The sequence below is a fragment of the Artibeus jamaicensis genome, unplaced genomic scaffold (assembly GCF_021234435.1).
Source record: "Artibeus jamaicensis isolate MK-2021 breed Jamaican fruit bat unplaced genomic scaffold, CSHL_Jam_final contig_3152, whole genome shotgun sequence".
Classification (NCBI taxonomy): Eukaryota; Metazoa; Chordata; class Mammalia; order Chiroptera; family Phyllostomidae; genus Artibeus; species Artibeus jamaicensis.
Genome location: NW_026521729.1, coordinates 3,697,869 through 3,720,137, shown reverse-complemented (window position 1 = coordinate 3,720,137; position 22,269 = coordinate 3,697,869). Strand labels below are relative to the sequence as shown.

General features: G+C 52.4%; 1 protein-coding gene across 1 annotated transcript in view; it reads left to right on the top strand.

Moving 5' to 3' along the window:
- FTO (FTO alpha-ketoglutarate dependent dioxygenase) overlaps positions 1-20,619 on the top strand; it is a 311,228-nt gene extending 290,609 nt beyond the window's left edge. Inside the window, exon 9 of the mRNA XM_037141548.2 lies at positions 18,460-20,619. Coding sequence (XP_036997443.2) covers positions 18,460-18,631 — 172 coding nt within the window. The 3' untranslated portion in view covers positions 18,632-20,619. The remainder of the gene's footprint in view (positions 1-18,459) is intronic.
- Positions 20,620-22,269: the final 1,650 nt, after the last annotated feature.

Here is a 22,269-nt window from a genome sequence, read left to right as displayed (position 1 = left end):
CAAATATTCATAAAGGCAGGATTCTCAATGATTTTCTGTCTCCCCTCATATTTACAGCTTGTTGTCTTCTTCCTTTTTACAGTAATTTGGTCACAATTGAAGTCAAATGGAATTAAAGTTAAATGCCTTTAGCAACTAAGGTGCCTAAAAGCAAAGGCTTAGAGGAGGGGTGATGAACCCCCGAGGGGGGAAGCTTGTGTTCCCGGAGACCCTTGGCATCTCAAAGGTGTTCCAGGAGGCTGCCCTCCCCTAAAAGGAAAAAGGAAGCCAGCCAGAGAATAGGAGAATAAAATGCAGTTGCCCCCACTTGGCCTGCTCAAATGTAGCTCTCTTAGGCCTGTTGCTGGCAGAGGGGGGTTGGGGGGGAGGGGTGTGCTCTGAAGTTCGGTCCAGAGCCGCAGGCCCTCCTGTCTTCAGGGTTTGCTGGAAACTCTGGCTGTGCGGCCAGACACCGTTGGATCGGGCCTGCCCAGAGGGGCCGGAGAAACACGCCAGGGGCTGTGATGGTGGACAGGAAGAAATAATGGTGGGTACAGTCGCTTAGAAAACAACTCTGACTCTCTGACACCATTCCTGAGAGCGCTTTTGGTAGAAAAACATCTGTTTCCACTTGGCATCTTTGTTGCTTTGACAGTTTTCTTAAGAGACGTGTAGATGAAAGAAGTTTTATAAAGCTTAGGTGTTTAAAATAAGCCTAGTCCCCGGTCTTTTATTTTTCATTCTTCCCTGCAAGGCTTCAGTTTCCGAGGGATGGCGGGAGGCTGGGGAAGGTGAGGCAGGCAGTCCCAAGAACTCCCTTTTCCTGCTCCAATCCTCAGGTGACCCTACCTTTGCTAGGCTGCTGGTTGTAAATTTGCCCTAGTTAACTTCAAAGTCCTATATTGCCCAAGCCAAGAATTTACTGCCTCTCACTGAGTTCCCAGCATTCTGACTGGTAGACCAAAAATTGGAGCTAAATACAGTTGAAGAACTGAGCCACATCCTCAGCTAAAGTATTTCATTCCTTTCACTAAATATATTTAATTTTTTAATGTTTTTAAACTTATTTGTATTGTATTGTCCCATTACCTTTTATCACCCTTACATCCCCTCTCCCCACCCCGCAGTCCTCACACTGCTGTTTGTGTGCACAAGCACTTTTTCCTTCTTGCTCAATCCCTCCACCCCCGAACCTCCCCGCCAACAACCCCGTAACTTCTGTCCAGCTCTTCATCTATGAGTCTGTCTCTACTTTGCTTTTTAGTCCAGTGTGTTCATCAGATTCCACATAGGAGTGAAATCGTAGCGTATCTGTCTTTCTCTAATTGGCTTCTTTCACTGAGCAGAATGCTCTCCAGGTCCATCCGTGCTGTCACAAAGGGCAAAAGCTTCTTGGTTTTGTTTTTTTTCAAGGTGGAGTAGTATTCCATAAATTAAAACTTGAACGAAGTACTCCTTGACCCCACTACCCTGCAGTCTCAGACCTTGCCCTTCCAACTACATTTCTATGCATTTACAGACATGTAGCTATACCCACAGACAAATACATGTTTTCCTTGCTTGTTCTACATTAATGGTTATTATGCAATTCAGATCAATTCCCAACTTGCCTCTGTTACTCAATTATATGCCTTATGTTTGGAAATCTTCCCCTATTAGAACATATAGTGTAAATCACTTTTCTTCTATTTAATTGTGGCAGAGAAGCCCATAGTGTAGATATACCAGAGCTTAGAATTATTCCCACAATTTAGGTTGTTTCCAGTTTTTCAAATTATAAGCAGTTATGCTAAACATCATTATCCATTTGGAACGGAGATAGTTCAAGCAATTGTTTTAAGAGCCTGCTGGCTTCTGCAGTTTTGAGAAGGTTTACACTTCTCTGCTAGCTCAGAGTACTTTCTGAGTGTTTTCTGCAAGGCCACACTTCCTTTCTGATGGTGAGAACAAAAACAATTATGAGATACTCACTCTGCTCAGCGCCCCGCAAATAAACAAACATTCCAAGTGGCTGTGCATTCAGTGTTTGTGAGGGGGGAATGGTGATCAACTGTCAGAAACACCCATGTGGAGGTTGTTGTGCAAGGAGGGCACAATTGTGGTAAGTTCCCTATTACACAGACGCAGTTACACCCAGGGTCAGACTGTGTCCCCTGAGCAGCCACCGCCTGGCGGGAGAGCCCCGCCCACACGCTGGCATGCGCCTGCGCAGTACTGGGTTCTCGCTCTGTTTGCCCTCCTTGCCGAGACTCGTGTTAGACAGAGGTGTCACTGACTGCGTCAAGAATGGGTTTCCGCTCAGGAGATGGACCCATGCATGGTCTTAATAACCACTCCTCAGTCTCTCACAGATTTAAATGCAGGTGGCAGGAACTTCTGTAAAGGATCAGAAAAGTGTGCCGGGAGGCCTGAGGGGCAAGGCCCATGAAAAGTTTTACTGGGGCCTCGACACTGCCGTCCCTGTAGACTGGAATCTGCCAGGAGCCGAGACACCTGCCCATTTCCTCTGGGTCAGAGGCGGAAATCAGGCGCCCGTCCAGTCGGGTCTCATGAATAGAAGTGCGGAATGGAAACTTCCAGGCTGAGTGAGTGTAAATTAAAGATGCTGGGGTATTTTTTTCAATCATTCACTTTCCTTACCGTTCGAGTTAGGGAAAAGCTCAAAGTTGCGTTAATAGTATCATCAAGTAGAGGTTTCGCTTTGGGGAAAGCCAAGCACTGGCTTGAGCATGGCGTGTGTGTGGGAAGGACCCTTCCAGCCTGCAGGAGACATTGGTACCTAATGTACCTGCCACTCCACTCTGTGCTGGTAACCAGTCCAGTCTTCCCTTCTGTGCTGGGTACTCTCACGTGGGCGGGGTGAGGGCAAGCTGGGTTCTCCTGTAACATTACAGGAAGCCAACAGGTAGTGTCAGAGCTGATGATCAAGCCATGGCAGTGGGTGCACATCAGTTAGGGGTACAGAAGGGAGCCACCATTGGACACACATCCGGGGTGGGAGGGGCCGGAGGGGGAGACCCTGGCTTTATAAACCCTCCTGTACCATTGGATTTGAGACTGAGAATGTGCAGTGTTCCAGGGACGTACATCCGCATTATAAAGTGGTGGTTCGGAGCCTCGCTCTGGGGCCAGGCTGCCTGGGTTCACATCGTGGCCACGGCACTCATGACCTCTGTGACCTTGGGCACATCACATAACCACTCAGTGCCTCGGTGTCCCCACCTTCAAGATGCGGCGATAACCCTGTCGACTCCCAGGGCCATCAGCATCCCGTGAGTAAAGCGCTTCACCAAAACACCATCTGGCACAAGGCATACCCTCCACATTCACAGTTAGAACATTCAGTAAGGAAAAAACAAGCAACAGTGAACTGGGGACCCGGGAGCCTGCATTCCTGTCTTCTTACCTGCCGTGACTGTGTTGAGCAAATCCGAGAACCTCACTGGGAGACAGAGGGGGGCACGAGGTCAGATCAGCTCCTGAGAAGAGAAGTTTCGTCACGTTCGAAGTCGAGAAAGAGCCGCGGGTGTCCAAAGATGACTTGGCTGAAAAACGGGAATTGCCTCGCTTTTAGGAGAGCGCTCCAGATTCTTTGCCGTTAGACCCGTTCCTTCATCCTCATACTATTCCCTCTGCAGAGAATAATTCACTGACTCACTCGCTGCCTGTCCAAAGACCTTTCTCCTGGAAAGAACTTCATAAGTCATTTTAAGTTAGTGGCCATGAGTCCCAGGTGCTTCCACGAGACCAAGAGGCGAAGGACATTAACTTGGAACCAATTACATTGCTTCTAGTCTGGAGTTTCCAGCCACCTGAACGAATCTCTCCCTGGAGGCTGTTCCCGTGGTCGACCCCAGGCGAAACTGGGAAGAAGGTAAAACTGAGACCCTTGCCTCTTCCTCCTTCCCCAGGGAGGGCCCAGCCCACGGCGAGTCTCGGCCTCACCAGGGAGCAGCGGCATCTGTCCAAGAGGTGACTTCAAATATTGTCCTCCTGCAAGTAGTTGCATTTTTAAGTGCCTTTAGATCTCCCCTCCCCCACCATAGATTTGGGGGGGGCGGTGAATGAATGGGATACTTGGTGGCGTTGGTTGGAGGCCAGAGCAAGAGCAGGTCTCCGAGGGAGCGCTGAAGTGGTACCTCTCCGTTCACACCACGTGGGCTGGCCACTTACTGACGGCACTTAGGTGACCCTGGCTTTGCAACCCGCTGGTGGGCGCCTTGGGGCCGAGGGCCTTTGCAAGCCAGTCTCCAGTTGTAAAGAGCAAGTCGAATTAGGAGCAGCAGCTGCATTCCCAGGTCTTGCCGTCTGGCCTCCCGCTAGCACTGCAGAGAAAGCGTGAAGTGTTCTGCGCCAGGTCCCAGGTAGTCTTGACTTCAGCCGGCTTCGTCCAAAACGTGTAAGTTCCAACTTCCCAGTCTGCTTGGAAGCCTGGCTCCCGGCAGGCCAGGCACAGGGACAACGTGCTCCAGCAGCCAATCAAGTCCTGGCTGCGCTGGCCCAACCCACCCTCCGAGGACCCCACTCCTGTGCTGCTTGCTCAGTGGGGAGCCGACTCCTCCATTCACCGGCCTGGTCTCAGGAGCTGGAGAGGTGGCTTGTCACAGACCTCTTGCTCCCAGCCTCCCCTGGCATGACATTCTGCACAAGCAGGTACATCCTTTGATCCTTACAATAGGGGTGTCCACCCTGAGGCCCTTGGGCCGCATGCAGCCCAGGATGGCTGTGAATGGGGCCCCACACGAAATCATAAATTCCCTTAAAACACAATGAGATTTTCTGTGTGACTACATGTCGCAGTGTATTTAATGTGTGGCCCAAGACAACAAAAAGTCGGACACCCCTGCCTTAGGACCTCCTGAGTTTTGGGGCAAAGGAGAAGGTGCCTGGGACCCGCAGAGGCTGAAGGGTGCCTTTCCTGCTCAGAGACACTCCTGTCGGCCACTGCGCCCCCACCCCTAACCAGCATGCGGTGAAAAGGTGGCCTTGCTCGTTGACCTCAATGGAAGAGGCCTTCTTCCTGGGCCCTGGGGGCTCCAGCACGAGGCGGCCGGGGCCAGTGTCTTTACTGGAAGGATCCCCAGGGCTCTGCCGCTGCCTCAGCTTCACAGAGGAGAAAATGTACCTTATGGGCACTTTCCAAGGTCACCCCACAAGCGTGAGACTTCGCACTGGCCCGCTGAGGATGCGGGGAGGATTGTACATAATAAATAGATAATGGCTTGTCTCTGGGCTGGCAGGCGTTGTCCTCGGAGACGCCCCGGTGGGAAAGCTGTCCTTGTGATGATTAATAAACAAACCCTCCCAGTTAACCTGCAGTTCGGAGGCCGCACGGCAACCCCAAGGCAGCCTCTCTGGCAACTCGTCCCGCCTGTCCAAGGCGCTGATGGGCTCTGTCCGCCGATGGCATCGCGGGCAGCCCCGCGCAGACTTCCGTGGGAGGGGTTCAGAATGCGGTCTGTGTTCTGTTGAAGTGCAATTTTTAAATACTCCTTTAGAAATGAGTCATGTTGGAAGTACAGCCGGCGCCGATGCAGGGGCCTGGTCAGCCTTCCGTGGCTCTCAGCAGATAGGGTACCTGCCCTCCCCAGCCGGAACCCTTGGCTCTGGCCAGAAGGACGGTGTGAGTTGGATGTGAGCTGAGTTCGGCAGATACACACCAGGTGAACTTAGCAACCCGGGGAGGATCTGGCATTGCTCCTTCGGAGCTGCCCTCCTCTTGGCCCTGTGTGGGGAGTGGCCATCGGGGCAGGGAAGGGTCTTAAGGGGGATATGTTTGCTTTATTGATTGAAAACTGTGTATGGGTTGAGCTTAGAAGTTTACTCTTCTCAAAGGACCCGACTCCTGGAGAAACCAGAGGCTTTCTGCCGAGGACTGGGACGGAGGCCCTGCTGAAACCCTTCCGTCGCTTCCCATTTAGAATGAAGCCAGTCTGTGTAGTGGCCCCCAAGACCCTCTCTGACCCCATCTCCCCCCTCCCGTGTCATCCCCCTCAGCCTTATCACCCTCATGGGCCTCCTTCCTGTCCCCCGAGGAACAGGTGACTCAGGTGACTCACTGTCGCCTAAAATCCCCTCCCCCGGTGGCTGCCAAGCACGGCCACTCCGACTGGGACTCGTCCTGAGGCCACCCCATTCCTTCCCTCGGTCAGTCCCCATTTGATCTGCTCCAGACACTTCGCTGTGGCGGGAACTGTCTCCACATTTATTTGCTTACATTGTGCGGCAGAGGCTACTGCTTTCTCGTCCTGTCCCCATTCTTCCCTTCTCCCTTGGTGTGGAACCTCGGTTTTGATGGGCTATCGCTAGAGCCTAGTACCCAGTAAGTTCTTGTAGAATGAATGAGTGAATGAATGAATGAATGAATAAACACACACACACTGAGCAATAACAAAGCTCCTTCTGCCTAAATCCTGGCTCTGTGATGAGGCAGGTACTTCGAAAGCTGTGCTGAGTTGGTACCATTCTCCACCACCGAGCCAGGGGCATGGATGTTTATGTGGGCCAGAGCAATGTGATTTCTCAACACTGGCGGCAGAAACAGTGCCCTGCAGTCCCCAGGGGGACACGCGATGACCGGTGGTGATTTTACAGTAGGACGTGGTGCCATGGCTGCTTGGGTTTGTGGCCTTCCACGGACGAGCTGAACCGACACAGACGAGTGTGATCCTGTTTCTACCCCAGAACTTGTGTAGGCAAATGGCGTGGTTCATTACCGCTGGCCTTGAAGTGAAGAGGCAGCTTAGAGAACCTGCGGAGACTTTGGCTGGAGGGGGAGAGCGCCTGTGACACGTATGTCTTATCTCCAAGGGGGAGAATTTGCCCGATGAAACAGTGTTTGAAGCAGAGTCATGGGGACTGGTACCGCTTCCAGTTCCACCAGCAGAGGAAGGCAGCTCAGTAGAAAAACACTGGACCATGAACGACCGATGTTCTAGTCGCAGGGATGGGACTTACCAATCATGTGACCCGGCGCAAAGCTTCCACTTCCTCATGACCCCAACTGAGATAGCTCTTCTCTTCCCTGCCCTAGAAGTGAAGGTCCCCCGAGACGAGGTATGTGGAGGTGAACTGTGAGGTTTATATATGAAACCCCACTTTTTTAGAGATGGGAAGAACCTTAGGGATTGTTCAACCTAATGCCCCATTTTACAGATCTGAATACTGATAGTCAGAAAGTCAAGGTTTTGCCCAAGGTCACAGGGTGAGGTAGAGCTGGGTCTTGAATTCCCAGACCAATGTTCCTCGTACCACAACCTCTTCCATGTCGGTGGGTATTGACAGCACTCTTATTATTTCTCCTTTGGTTGTTATAAAATGGGTTCCGTTTGGAGGAGGTGCAGTCCATGCACAAGTTGCTTTCAATCATCTGTGTGTTCCGCTGTGTTTGTTGTGGCCATAGTGGGCCAGACTCTGCTCCAGGATTGGAGGGTGTGGACAGAAATCCCTGCGTTCAGGGGGCTCATTGAACACACGCATGCCCAGCACACACTCCAAGTGGCATCGAGTGTGGAGAAAAATGTGGCAGGCAAAGAAAGGGGGCAAGCGGGGGGGTGGGAGAAGAAGGGAGGGGTGATGTTGATGTCTTAAGTCAAGGAAGGGCTCATGCATTGGATTATGTTTAAGCAGCAACCCAAAGGGTAGGAGAGCAAGCCACAGGGATACATTAGGGGAAGGGCTTTCAAGGTCAAAGAAACAGCAGACGTCCATCCCCTGAGAGTGTTCTTGACCTGTTCACGGAAGAGCAGATAAGCAAAGTGAGCAGTGGGACACAGGGAAGGAGAGAAGGTCCAAGAGTCAGGGGTGGGGACAGTGGCAAGGATCCTGGGGACGGGTGGACCATTGTAAGAATGTTGACTTCTACTCAGCTTTTAAATTAGTGCCCAGCATAAATTCATCGGGAGACCCGAGTGTCTTTGCCTAATTGGCGTTTTATTTGGGCCCACCACTTCCCCCCTAATTCTCAATGCGGAACGCCCTGCTGTTGGCACCGGGCCGCCCTGAGTCCACTGCAAGATGCTCGTGACCTGTCCGTGGACGTGCCTAAAGAAGAGAAGGGGAACAGGCCCAGCGGCTGCCCATTCTGAATAAGGTGAAAATAAGCTTGGGAGATGCTTCTCGGCATCCACAAGCCAATTAAGCAGGGTCCACGGAAGTATTTCTAGAAACAGCCGTGCAGTGGAAAGAGACTGACAGGTGAGCAGATGGGGGAACATCAACTCAAATTTATTTCGCAGCTTACAACTCAGATGAGCATTCCAGAGTCAGAACAGCTGGCCCTTTGTTCTGTGAGCCATTGTCCTTCCCCGGGCCTATCTCTCAGGAGTGTGCTTGGATTGTGCTCCGATGGCCGTCTGTCTGTCAGCCTTGCACTGCAGGGGAAAATCCTTTGGAGAAAAGAGGCTCTTGGTGTTCGCCAGATTTCTCTGTGGTATCTGCTTCTTCTGTGGGTTACGGAGTTTCTGGAGACTGGAAATCAATGACGCTCGCCTTGTAGCTTTCATTTCCGTAACCGTCCCCAACCCACGTGACTGTCGTGATCTGATTCTGGAGTGAGTGGACTTGAACCAAAGAGCCAAAAATTAAAATCTACAGATTTCTCAAAGAGAAACTCTTCTAAAAAAAAAACAACAAAAAAACATTGCAGTGCATCTGACAATCACAGCTGCCTTGAATTTCTGATCACTAAGATATTCTGGAATTCTTCTGAAGTTGGAGAGTGTCTCGTGCAAACCGGACTTCAGTTTCACACAACAGGGAAGTCGAGAAATTTGGAGAGGGTTATCTTTTGTCCATCACGGCCCTTTGTGGGGCACTGCGCTGACAGAGAGCAGCAGAGAGGCCGTATTCTGTGGCTGAAAGGAGGGCTTGCTGTTACCCGGTGGGGATTTTGTTCCAGTAATGGCATCAAATTGGACCGTCTGCCTCGCTGCAGGTATAGCATTCATATCACTCATTAAGTCATACGCCTGTGTACCTTCCCTCCCCACGGCAGAATCGCTGGCAGAATATATTTTCTTCCAAAGTGTTTGTTTTCATTGTTGCCCTTTAAAAATAATGAGTTCATTCTATTCCCTTGCAAGGAGAGTTACTCTAGACCGCTTTGAAATCGTATATCTTTTGTTGAACGCATTTCTGCGGTGGTTACATACCTTTGTGTGCCCGGGAACCCAACCCGGCCTCCGCCAAAGCTCCTCGGTGAGTCGCCTCGGACTTGATCCGTATAATCGTCCAGCCTACTTGACCTTTATATTGTTACCCTTGGCCAGCTAGAAGTCACGCAAGTTTCAGGTGACCCTATCATGTGACCAGAGATCAGAGGTCAGCGGCTCCTAAATGGTCAGCTGTCAAGGTAGCCCATTCATCGCGGTCATTATGTAACTGACAAGCCGACAAATGAACCTGGGCAGAAAATTGTCCTCCGCCCGCCACCGCCTGGGTTTGCACCCTGCGGCGGGCCAAGCAGTCTCACCTGTTAAGTGGCTCCAGGAGCCTGTCGGGGTCCCTGGCGCAGGAGGAAGGGCTGCGAGGGGCCTGCTCCAAGTGCTGGGCCCTGCGAAGTGACAGTTGCAGGTCTACGAGAGCCGCCCCGGTGAAAGTCATGAGAGTTCTTTCCGGACCCAAAGACCCCCACGTGTCCCCCCTCTGCATTCCACCTGCAGCACCTTTGAGGCCCTTGGTGGCAGTGTGTCCAAGAACCGACCTGATCCAAAGAGCAGCTCGTGACCCTTCGGACTGACGGGATGCTCCTTGGGAGAGGCCGGCTCAGCTAGGCGCCTTCACAAAACTGTCTTTTTAAACAGGGAGCCAACCTGATTCTTTCGAGGTCTGTAGTTTGGAGAAGTACAAAGAACTTGAGATTTGGAGTCTGAGAATTTTGCCAAATCCTGACCACCCCCTGGGTAGCTGCGAGCTCTTGGAGGAGTTAGTTCACCCTCTGGGCCTCGGTCTGTGTCCCGAGGACAAACATTGAAACAGGAGCTGTACACAGTGCCTGGCACTCCAGTTATTCCGGGCTATTTCGAATGTGTTTCTTAGCGCTATTCCTAGTCCTTCGGTCCGAGAGGAGACGTCATGGCATGAAATAGAACATCTCTACAGTATCTCCTGTATCAATAGAAACATGAGAAATTCACAAGGGCAGCTTCCGGGGGGCGGGACAGAGATGGCAGGTTACACGGGCAGTCACTTGGGCTGAGGATGACGGCCCTGGAGGAGGCAGCAGGCGTCTGCAGTAGAAGGGAGATTAGCCGGCACGCCCTAGGGCCCTGGGAAGAAAGAGCGAATATGCCTTCGAGGAATTTCAAGACCAAAAAGTGTCCCCAACTTTTATTATCAGCAAGGGGCTCCTGTGACCCCTGTGTCTTCATCTCCTGACGACCTGGAGGTTCTGCATGGGCACCTGTACCCCTTCCCCAGGGTCTTCTCTGCTTTGGCAGAGACCAGAGGAGCTCTTTGTGTGACCAGCAGGACCGGAAAGCCTCACCAGAGGAGATGTCTTCTTGGAATCCCAGCTTGGAACTCTGACTGTCCTTCCTCATTGAACAGCACAGAACAAAACCTCTGCTATTCGTGGTTATTGGGCGCTGTGGTACGTTAGTGTTACATTTCAAAGACACTGTAGGTAGTATCACTGTTGAGGAACAGAATTGGGAATGGCGAAAGCCATCATTTATATAGAAAATGCCTTTCCAGTTCCAAAGACACGTGTTGGACACAGCCCTTGGCAGGAATGGGGCTTTATTCTGTTCTCTTCTCCTCCTGATGAGGAGAGCAGGGCAGACCCCAGTGGGTGCCCCTTAAATAGGCTGATTGCTCAGCTAAGACCCAGACAAGCAGGGTTATTGGGCAGATGGCACGATGACTTTTGGAACAATGGCCGGTAGCCCACGTTGGCGCAACCACATTGTCTTGGTGTCCCAAAGCATTCTGGGGACCCTTGGCTTTGAAAGCCCCTGAGAAGGCCCTCTTACTCCCTCCCTGAAGTGGGAAGCCCAGAAGCAGATTCTTACACACCTTGACGCTAACTCAAGTCTGACTTTTCAAGTGGTCATGGTTGAAATATACCACCTGCTACAAAGGTATATTGACCCAAGAAATTTTAAAAAAAGAAGAAGAAGAACAAACCGACCCACGGGCCAGAGCTGGCTTTTCCTCCCTCTGATGTGTGTTGACTTCGCTGATCTAGAAACATTCACATGAGCTGCGGAGGCGAACAGCCTTTCAGAGAGGAGACGCCTGTGCCCCTTGTCGAAACTCATTCAGGCACTGGTTTTGCGTAGCGGGGCCGCAGTGGGCAAACTGCGTTGTACAGATTCAGCAAGCTGGCGGCATAGACCACCTTTGTCAGAGGAGACCCTTGCGATAGACACGACAAGGAGCTATTTATCTGCCATGGTGTCCACAGGAACTAAAAGTCCCAGAAGACAGATTATGAAGTCATTAACTCACTCTCCTCTTTTCAAAGGATTTAGAGTGTCCGGGGTAAGATTATTAGAAGCCAGACTGTATACTCTCCTCACCGCTGCCGAAGACCATTTGGAGCAAAGCATAGTGAGACCATAAAAACCAGCACAGTGGGGGAACCTCTTCGATGGGTGCGATTGGAATGTGGTGTTTAAGGTAGACGCCATGGAGGGTCGGAATTGCGCATGGAAGTTCCCCAAAGTTGTCCCCAAAGTACTGTCAAGGATTTAAAGTCTATGTTATGTGATAATCCCCATCTTTTTTTTTTTCATCCTCACCCGAGGACATGCTTATTGATTTGAGAGAGAGGGAGAGACACAGATGTGAGAGAGAAACTTCAATCGGTTGCCCGTCATACACGCCCCAACCGGGGAGCACACCTATAACCCAGGCCTGCGCCCCGATCGGGGATCCAACCCAAAACCTTTCAGTGTTCGGGACAACCAACGGAGCCACACCAGCCAGGGCAAAAAATGCCGGTCCGCGAACACTGGAATCACACTGCAGGACCAGCTTCTGCAACTCCAGTGGGCCCAGCGAGACTGAGAACAGGACATTCCGTCCCATGTGGGTCTCTCATGCTCCCTCCAAACACAAGGCCACTGGGGTCATTGTCCTCCCTTTGCCTGTCATCCCCGCTGCTTCCACGCTGACCGGGTCTGTGGTTGAATGTGGATGCCGTCTGACCAGACGCCAGCGTTTTCTGTGCGCGGGGAACCTCCCCAGCCTTGGGCTGTTTGAGGGATGTGTTCCTCGCAGCCGACACCCCGAGGACTCCTGGGCAACCTGAGACAGAGTGACGGCCCCCTCCTCAAGGTCAACGGCAGTTCCAGGAAAAACCCCCGACTGGAAGAAGAGTCCTGCTTTTCTGTCCCTGAGTGTTTTCCGATGTTGTCAGTTTGCGGGGCTCTTGTCTTTAAATGTGTGGCTGCTTTCATTTTATGCCTGGACGTTACAAACCCCTCTGGCTGACACTGCGTGATCAGTGCGCTTTAACAAACAGGACCTGCGTCACCCAGGAAAGCGAATGGCAAGGCCTGATTGCGCATTGGCGTGGTGCTCAGCATATGTCAATGGGCTTTTAGGTTCATCGTTTGAGTTTTATTTCCACATAAGCCGTGAAGCAGAAGAGCATTAACTTCATGGAACAGTTAAGGAAACCAAGCGGTTAAGAAGGCTTTCTCAGCACCCCCCGAATTTAATTGGAAGTATTATAGTTTGTGTCCTTAAAAGAGGAACGTGTATCTTTTATTTCTGTAGACATCTTACGGAAGAAGATTACGTCAGAACACGTCTTGTCAGTCATTTGCTGTAATAATCATCTTTCTAGAAATGTGAACCAAAAAACAAAACATGTTTTGCTTCTTTCTTTCCCCGGACATGGTTTGGAGCCTCCTGAACATGTAAATCTGGTACAAAGAACCAAAGAGTCGGGGACGGGGTCTGTTTCAGTCCAAATGGAAGTGCCTGGAAAAGGCAGGCCCCGTGGGAAGAGCAGCCCCCCCGGCGGAAGTCCAGGGTCCAGCCCAGCCCCCTCCGTCCCACTGCCAAGGACTAACCTTGGGTGAGACCGTCCTCACTCCACGTGGGGATCAGGTAGCCCCCTCCCGTCTCTCTCTGGTTATTGTGAAAACCCAACCGAGTAAGACAGTGCCTGTATCGAGTCTTTGAGGTGTTTAAACGGCGAACAACGCATAATTGTTATTTTAATCAAGAGTTGCTCGCTTCTTTCCCATTAAAGAATTCTCTCTCAGGGGTTCATTTTTCTTGTCTCCTCAATGGCCTGTGCTTGGTCACATTTCTCCACCAAGCTCCAGTTTCTTGTGTGTTTTTAAAGCTCACTCACCGCACCGAATCTATAGCAGGAGTCATTTCTCCTGAAATCTTTCTTTGCTGCTCCATCAAGAGTGATGGAAACAGTACCTGTCCTTCTTTATTTGTGGCGAAATTTAGTGACAAGGAGGAAGACTGTGTGTGTTTTCTTAAAATCGATGGCCAGCACATTACTGTAAAACCTATTGATTAAAAACACAGAGTCTGGTGTTAGTCATTTAGTCGGTGAAATGATGCAATGAGGGGAGAAATTTCTCCTCTGACTTTTGCATTAACCTTTTATTGACCGCTTGCATACCCGTAATTAACACACACTTTAGCTAAAGTGGTTAATTTTAGCGTGGTGACCGGCGTCCACTAATGTAGCCGTAATCCAGGACATCCGAACCTAAGTGTCACCTTGGGGGGAATCAGTGGGTGGCAGCCCCCCTGACCTGCACCTGTGGGGGGAAGGCGGACCCTCTGGGCTGTTGTCTGCTCCTGGTCCACCGATGGAACACCTGTCGGTTGCTCCCCGGCATGTCACCAGGTCATTCAAAGAAGCTCGTTCCTAAGTCACACGAGTTTGGGGGCGGCACACAGGGTTCTTTGGGTTGAAATAACGTGAGTTTGGGAGGGAGAGGGGTGAAATATGTAGTCTTTTCCTTTGTCCCCTTCAAAGCCTTCATGAAAGCAACAGGGTTTCCTGAGTCTGTTCAAGTTCGTTTGCTAACCCCAGGCATTAAAAAGAAGGTTTTTCTTCTTCGGGATAAGAGACGAGAGAACAAAGTGGAAAGGGGAACGGCAGTGACCGTCACTTTCTTACTGGTTAGCTGGGTCCAGAGTGCTCTGCTGTCCTTGGGAACACTGGAGGGGAAAATTTAACTTCCCTCAGAAAGGTCACGCAGCTCCCGTCATGAAAACTGGCTCGTTCTCATGCAAAGACCCGTGGGGACGACGCCCCCTCTCCCTTCTTTTCTGCATAGAAATCTGTCCCAAGTGGAAACGTGGTTTGAACCAGAAAAGAAAGCTAGGGTTCCGTGCTTTTCTACCCCGATGAGCTCCGCGCACACGGCCCTCTGCCAGCGGCTCGGTTTGGCGGGAGGGCCGGCAGCGGCCACCTGGCAGGCAGGGCCCCGCTGCCCTGGATGTGGTCGAAGGCGGGAAGCCACTGCGGGGGGCGTGGCCGGCCTGTCAGCCAGGACTCCGGGTGGCAGGCCACACCAGCACGTGACCCTGGAAAGGCCCAGGCCCCCCTGGTGGCTTGGTGCCACTGCTCCATCTCCCTGGGGCCCAGGCCTGGGTTGCAGGGGACCGAATGACGTCGGCAGCTCCGGATGGCGCCGCCACATCCTTCACAGACCAGGAGGTCAGAAAGTCTTTTCCCTGGCTCCACACCAGGCCTCCCGTTGTCAGTCTGCTCCCCTGCCCGCAGTTGGGCCAGGAGCCTTCCCCAGACCCACTCCCTGTGGCCGGGAGGAGGGTGTGTACTAATTAGGGTTAACCAATCACCGCCGTCCCCTGACTCTGGAGGCGGGGCCTATCCCACTCAAACCACCAAGGTGGGGAAGGCTGGATTCGCGGCAGAATTTGAATCCTCTTTGTGGGAATGGTGGGAAGAGACAGAAGACAACAAATGTCCACCCCTCAGTTTTCTAAAGCATTTCCTAAGGGGACGTGGGGCCCCTTTATGTTGCCAGGACCTGTAGAGTGTATGTGCTGAGAAGCAATCCAACCTTATTTCCTATCAGGGCCACTCAGCAAGTCCGACAACGGCACCTCGTATTGATCCCAGGGCTTCGGGAACAACTGCTAAGTCCTTCTGAATCTGAGCGTCCCAACCCGTCCCTGCAAACTTGTAGCAGCCTGAACACGGAAGCCTCCGCATCCCAGGAGGCCGCTCTGTGATGGGGTTCAGCTACACTGTAGCTGCTACGGGCTCAGCTCCGTGCAAGCCAGAAAGCAGAGCTGCTTCTGTATATCCAGTGCGTCCCCTAAAATGAGCCTGTCCAGAGGGAGGGGGTGGTCACAGGAGAAACAGGCAGCTGTCTGGTTGGCGTGGCTCATCGTCACAGGTACTCGGTAGAAGTAATAATGGCAGTAATCATAGTTCATAATTACTGAGTGCTTAGTATGTGCCAGTGTTCTCAGCACTTCCCACATGTTACTGAATTAATTTGTTTAACCACAACCACTCCGTTAGCAAGGTCCTATCATCCTCATCCCCACTGGACAGATGGGAAACAGAGGCTCAGCCAGGGTCAGACACTTGCCCAGGTGTCCCTTGTCCAGGGAGCAGCTCTCCAGGTGTGCAGAGAGCATCCTCTTAACCACACCCCTTCGATCTCCCAGCTTCCGGCCTTAGGAAACGGGACGGAAGCAAGGCAGGGTGGGTGATTGGAGCAAGGGGAGTTGGGGTAGGAATTCCCAGTCCTCTTCAGTCCCACAGTCTGGCAGGATGTTGAATCAGACAATAGATAATAATTTGAGTTGGGGTGACTGTCCTTTCTCGTAGCTACACACATCACCTCAGACATACAGGCCCTCTACCGGGCCCCATATTTGGAAATTGGCCTGGAGCTCAGGGCATTAAAGGAAGAGCTTTAGAGATCTAAACGAAGGCCCCAAAGAAACCCAGTAAAGGGGTTGTACCTCTAGCCCAGAGGGAGGCACTCAGTATACTCAGCTCCCAGCCCCTCAGGGCTGCACGAACAGCAGGGAGTTCCCCCACCAGCCAGCTTTTCAACGAGAAACTGGGCAGAAAATCAGGAGCACCTTGTTGGCAAAGAAAAGCCACTGGGCTCCGGAAGCCCGCCCACTGCACTCGTGAGCGAACGCACAAGCAAGCGCGGAAAGCAAGTTGTAGTATTTTCAACACACTCAGAGTGAGGGCGCAAAACCCACCTGACGGGTAAAAAACCCTCTATTGACAAACCTTCTGATATTCTGACACCCTGGAGGGTCAGCACTTATCGCAACCCTTTCATCCGCCAGCCAGGGTAACGAACGTGTGTGCAGACCATTGCTCCACCGCGAGACTGAGATGCTCCATTTGGGACCACTTTCACTGGCTCTCCAGTGGAGCATCACTCTCTGATTCCCAGGCAAGGACCAAAGCACCGTTTAAAAAGCTTTGCAGAGTCTTTCGTAATTAGCCTCGTCTTCCCTTGAATATTAATTTGCCCATCCCTTCCGGGTGATTCCGAGGCTGTCTGCAGAGTCGTGCGGGGACACCCTCCACGCAGGGTCACCCTTTGCACACGGGGCACCCTCAGACCCGCAGCAGCAAGCGGCACCAGCTCCACGACCCCCACTACTGACGAGGAGCCTGCACAGCGCACCCTCTGTTCACCGGCACTGCGAGGGGCTTATCAGTGCAAACAGTTTAATATTTATGTTAAGAGGATTGTCAAAAGTAGCTTCTGTTGCTTTAATTCTTGTTTTAAATAAATGATGAGAACATTTAAACACATTACTCTTCTTGGGGCCCGGAGGTCAGCTAATCTTATTATTTATGAAGTGATGCGCCGCATAACAGTACTTAGTGCGTGTTAACAGGCGCTATTATCAGGGCCTGATGCGGGCAGCTGAAGATATATTGGGACGTTCTGTGTAATGTACGGCGGATTGAGTGCCGGGGATGCCGGTGCGGCAATTAAGCACACGAGAAAATAGGTGTTAAGTTGAAGTATGTTTTCCTGTGGGGGTCCCCGCACCATTAATAATTCCCCAGAGAAGAGGATGTCTTTTAGTGAGGGACCTGCTCTGCCGTCAGCTCAGATGTAGGACCAGGGTATTTCGTTCTTGGATCTCTTCGCAGTGAGTCCCACCCAGTGGACAAACAACCGCAGGCAGGACCACTGCTGAGTTGATTTAGAGGACAATGCAGAGAGAGTGTGGGGTGGTGGCAGGGAAGAATCCCTGTGGCTCTTCCAAATAGAATACAGACAGCCCCCCAACTTAGGATGGTTTGACTTCTGATTTTTTTTTTTTTTTGGACTTTGCAGTGGTGCAGAAGCGACACATCTGGAAAATCAGTGCGTGAGATATTCAGCACTTTATGATAAAATAGGCTTTGTGTTAGGTGATCGACCCACCTGGAGGCAGGTCTCGGGGTTCTGAGCACATTTCAGGTGGGCCTGGTTGAGCGAGGAGGCTCAGCAGGTCAGGTGGATTAAATGAATTTTCGCTCACAGTGTCTTTGACTTAGGTTGGTTCTCATTGCAGGTCGAGGAGCCTGTGTGTTTCTCCTCAGTCCTCAGTGCAAGCACTCGCCACCATATTACACTCTTGTTTCTTCTTTGTTGCAATGTGTGTTTCCTTCTCTCTGCTCCTCAGTTCTCTTTCAGATAAATAAAGCTGAAGCCAATTTTGAACACCCTGGTCGGGGTGCCCCCAAGGTGCCGGGAGGCTGCCCCAACCCTTTCCTGCGAGGCTGTGCTGTGGTCGCATAGGATAATTAATTTCTCTACTATTGATGAATAATCCATTTAATAAAAAACCGTGATTTAAGTGTTTCCCTTAGGGAGTAACTCTTGCTAGCCTCTTAATTTAATTTTGTGGAAGTTTCCCCCACCTATTCATCAGCGGAAATGATTGTTAACCTCTATTTGCATACATCCTTATAAATCGGCCTCTCCTTGGAGTGCCTCCCCCCCCCCCCCAGGTCTGCAAGCTGGGACACTTGTAAATCTCTGGGATCTCCAAAGTCAATCCTGGTCTGTAATATTGTTTAATCTGTCCTCGGACGTTTTAATGCAGTAAATTTAATTTAATCTTTCCTGGTAATCTAGTAATACATTGAAATCCCACAAACATTTAAATCTGATAATGGCTTAATCACACACTTTAAGTAACAGTTCAGATAATGAAGATATAATGCACTATTTTAAAGGCAGAGTAACTGAATTTCCCTGACAGTTGGCTTCTCCAAAGCTGTTAGAGATACCAAAAAAATGTGGGAATTGGGGAGGGGGAAAAAAGACTAAAGAAATTCCAGGACCATAAAAGAACAAGTCTTGCTTATTACAAACACCTGCTTCCTGCCTCTCAAGGTCGCTCCTCCCCATGCCCACCACCACCACCAGGAAGGACTGTACTTGGAGCCCTTGGCCTTGTGCCTCCAGCTGCCTGTGGGTTCCGGTCTTCTGGGAATTCGCCCCCCACCACGGATGTAAGAATTGCCTGTTCTTACTCTTCCAGATGCCAGTCCCGCACAGCTCGGACCCTGCCCGAGGACCAGAAGCCCGAGTGCCGGCCGTACTGGGAGAAGGATGATCCCTCGATGCCCCTGCCGTTCGACCTCACGGACGTCGTCTCGGAGCTCAGAGGCCTGCTTCTGGAAGCGAAGCCCGAGAAGGAGCACAGGGCTTAGGTGGAGGCCCAGAGGGACACTTCTGGCCCCTCTCCTCCATCGCCGTGGTGGGCCTGGGCGAGGGGAGGCTGCCCCCGGCGTGCAGAAGCTGGGCTGGGGAAGGCAGCCCGTGAGCGTTATTCCGACAGTGTCTGAGAGGGGCACGGGCTGTAATCTGATTTGGTATCAAATACAGTTTGTCCCCCTATGTATCCCCCATTTGGAATAATTTTGATCGTGAGCCATTCATTCCGCTCCCAAGGCCAAGGTCGATGACAGGGGTGAACCCAGCCTGTGACAGCGCCTAACCTACTTTCTCCCTCCTTAAGCCTTTACAGAGACTCAAGAGCAAATGGCCCTAACGTCATCTGGGGGACACAGAACTCTGCCACAGCCACCCCAGTTTCTCACCATGCCGCTTAGAGGTGATGCACCCCATGCGGCAGCCTCTGGCCACGTGTGGCTTCTTACATTTAAGTTCAGCTTTAATGGTTATTAACAATTCAGCCCCTCTCGGGCACTAGGTGCATTTCCGGTGCCAGGCGGCCCTGTGTGGCCACTGGCTCCGTGATGGATGGCACAGGTACAGAACAGCTCCATGGCCACGGGAAGTCCTCACGGGTGACACCCCGCCACAAACTTCAGAGCAGGGCACTCTCTGCCCCAGCTCCCTGTGGCTGCGGTCCTCCCAGGCAAAGTAAATAAAAAAGATGAACGTCTCCTTGAAGAGTAGCCTCCTTCCCTTCTCCAAGAAAGACCTGCACAGAAGCCCACGGTGGGCATTCCGTACTCTGCACACCAGAACGGGGGCGTGCTGAACGTCAAAACACCAAGGGCATCCTCCATTTAGGAAGGTGCCCCGATCTAATGAAAGAGATGTGGCCCCGCTGACACTGCTTTGTGGGTGCAGCCAGCACCTCATTTTCCCCCCTCTAGTCCCCCGTTTGCATATAATGACAGGTGGGACTGAGGTTTGAAGAACCCTGGTCCCCCCCGGGGTGACACCGGAGCATCAGAGACGACACTAAGCAGAGGTTGAAACCTGGGCTCCAGGGCAAAATCCCCCACTAGCTTTGTGACTTTTGGCGAGTTCCTGTGCCTCAGTTTCCTCATCTGTAGAATGGGGGTGCTGGAGGCACTGGCTCCCAAGGTGAAGACCCAGTGAAATTGTCTAGCTACAGACTTACGTGAACAACTTCTGACATGGAGTTAAATATCCAACAAATATGCAAATGATTATCAGGACTCTGGCCCCATGTGCACCCCTCCCTTCCCCAGTCCTTGCACCAGTTGGGTCTGGAGATGCCAGGACATGTCTCCTGCCCTCTGTGCCCCTAGAGACCGTGAGAACAGTGTGCCCCTCCCCCAGCCCGTGGCCTTCTCCCGTAACCGTTCTCTGCAGTGGGAAGGTGAAGAGCGTTTCCGCCCTTGGAGGCACGCGGAGGACCAAGCTCTGTCCTGTCACCAGAATCTCACTGGTTCAATTCGCTCACAGGGAGTTGACCACAGAAGGGTCCCTTCATACTAAGCAGCCGGGCTTCGTCACCTGAGACTGGGCGTGTTCTCGAGCCTCCATGTCCTCACCAGTGAAGGAGGTGAAGCCTTGCCTCGCAGGGTCCGTAGGTTAAAGGGCATCTCGTAGGCGAGGAGCGCCTGGCCCAGAGAAGTCACTGCCTGGGGGCAATCCAGCCTCGTGTTTTATTTAGCTCCCACCCTGTTCGTTCTTTGTTACATTTCGTAGGGGCCAATATGTGAAAAACTAGGAGATGTCATATAAAATAAAAATGTGCGCTGAATCTCTAGGGTTCAGGAGATCTGGCAGCCCACCGCACGGCAAACAGCTCGTGTCTTCTCTCTCCTGGGTGGGGTGTGACTGCGTCATGGCCCCATGGCTCCTGGTGTCATCTGTTGTAAACCTGGCCTGTCCCCGCTTCCTGTCAGCCCTCTCCACGCCTCATTTATGCCCCTGTAGTAGAAATAAATGATGCTGTTTAGTGCTCACCCCAGTATACGTGTGTGTCATGCTGTCTTCGTGGCCTGCTTGTTCCAGTGTGTCTTGTACGTCCTAAAACATGCATCAACAACAGAAATAGTAGTGGGATGAGAGAACAAGAGAGGTTCTGCAGTTTTCTCTCTGCACACCAGTGGCGGGGTGGGCCAAGTGGGGGTAGTTCCCAAAGTTCCCTGGGTGGGTCCAGGAGACGTACTGCCAACGTTGGAGAGACCTCGACCTCCAGTGAAGCCGAGAAGGGAGGTCACGTGTCCTCGGAAAAACGGGTGGCTTTCAGCGCGCATGCGCTGGGCGTGTCTGAGGGTGGCGCATGCTCTCCAGGGAGGTGTCGAGGCGCCGGAGGAGGAGAGGCGACCGGAAGGGGCTGCTGGGGGACCCCGGCAGTCAGCTCAGTGCCGGTGGGGCCAAGGACAGGCCCCTTCTCCCTGGTAAGTTAGGGAAGGATGTACTTGGGAGGGTGGGCAGGGGGTGTAGCCTTGTCCCCGCCAGCCCCCGGTCCCTGTCTGCTTCCTCTCTCGCTTTCCCCAACCCCAGCCATGGTAAGAACGTGATCTGAAGAAAGCGCCCCCTTCCGCCCTTCCCCAGCTCAGCGGTGCCGTGAGCCCTGGGCACCCAAGGACAAAGTCCCTGTCTCCCTGGGGCTCCTCTGTGCCAGCCCCACGCCAGGTGCTGGGCGTACCAAAGGGGAACTTACCCTGCAGTGGGGGGACAGACACCTGGCCAGCAAGTACAAAAGATGCTGTAAGTCCAGGGAGGGAGCCCCCCACCACCACTAAATGACGGGGTGGAGCGTAGCTGGTGACTGACCGAGGGTGGTTTGGGCTAGAGGTCAGGGAAAGGTGGTGACAGGAAGAACTTTCCAGGGACGGGAACAGCGGGGACAAGGACCCGAGGCAGGAAGCACTCGGGGTGGGCTGCTCGGGGAAGAGTTTGGGCCTCTGTGTCTGAAGCAAAGACCCAAGAGCACAGTGGGGGAGATGCCAGCGGTGCAGAGCCCGGAGCAGCCCTTGGACTTGATTCCCGTACTCAAGAGAAGCACGGAGGGCTCCCTGCAGGGAGAGGCAGGGCAGCCGAGATGATGTTCTCGGCTTCCAAGGGATCGCTCTGGCTGTAGCTGGATTCCCAGGGCTCTCTGACAGCAGGCAGCTTGGTCCAAAAGCACAGCATGGCCCTCGTCCTGGAGCAAGGTCTCGGAACGGGCACAGAGTCCCGTGAGCTCCCGCACCCCTGCTGCCGCACCCACTGCGATTTTTTCTGCAGCCACCCACCCAGGGGGCTTGGCTGGACGGAAGAGTACCCGGTCATGGCATCTCTTGGGACACAATTTTAGTAAAAGCTTCTAACCCCATCGCTCATGGAATCGAGGGATGCTAGCAATGTGGCTGCACAGGCCCTTACTGACGGATGCCCCCCATTCAGGAGAAGGCTTTGCATGTGTTTCCAGGGGCAGGATTTTCAAATGCAACTTTCATTTTGTGTGTTTGCCTGCTCTAGTTAGGGCTGATTTCACCACTGGGCAAATTGCATACATGCGAACCCCTGCCACGCTAAATACTGTTTATTTTGGAGATCTGTCAGAGGCGGGCGCAGGGGAGGCAGGAGTCTTGTTTGAAAAGGCAATTCCCCAAACAGATTGCGGAGGAGAGGA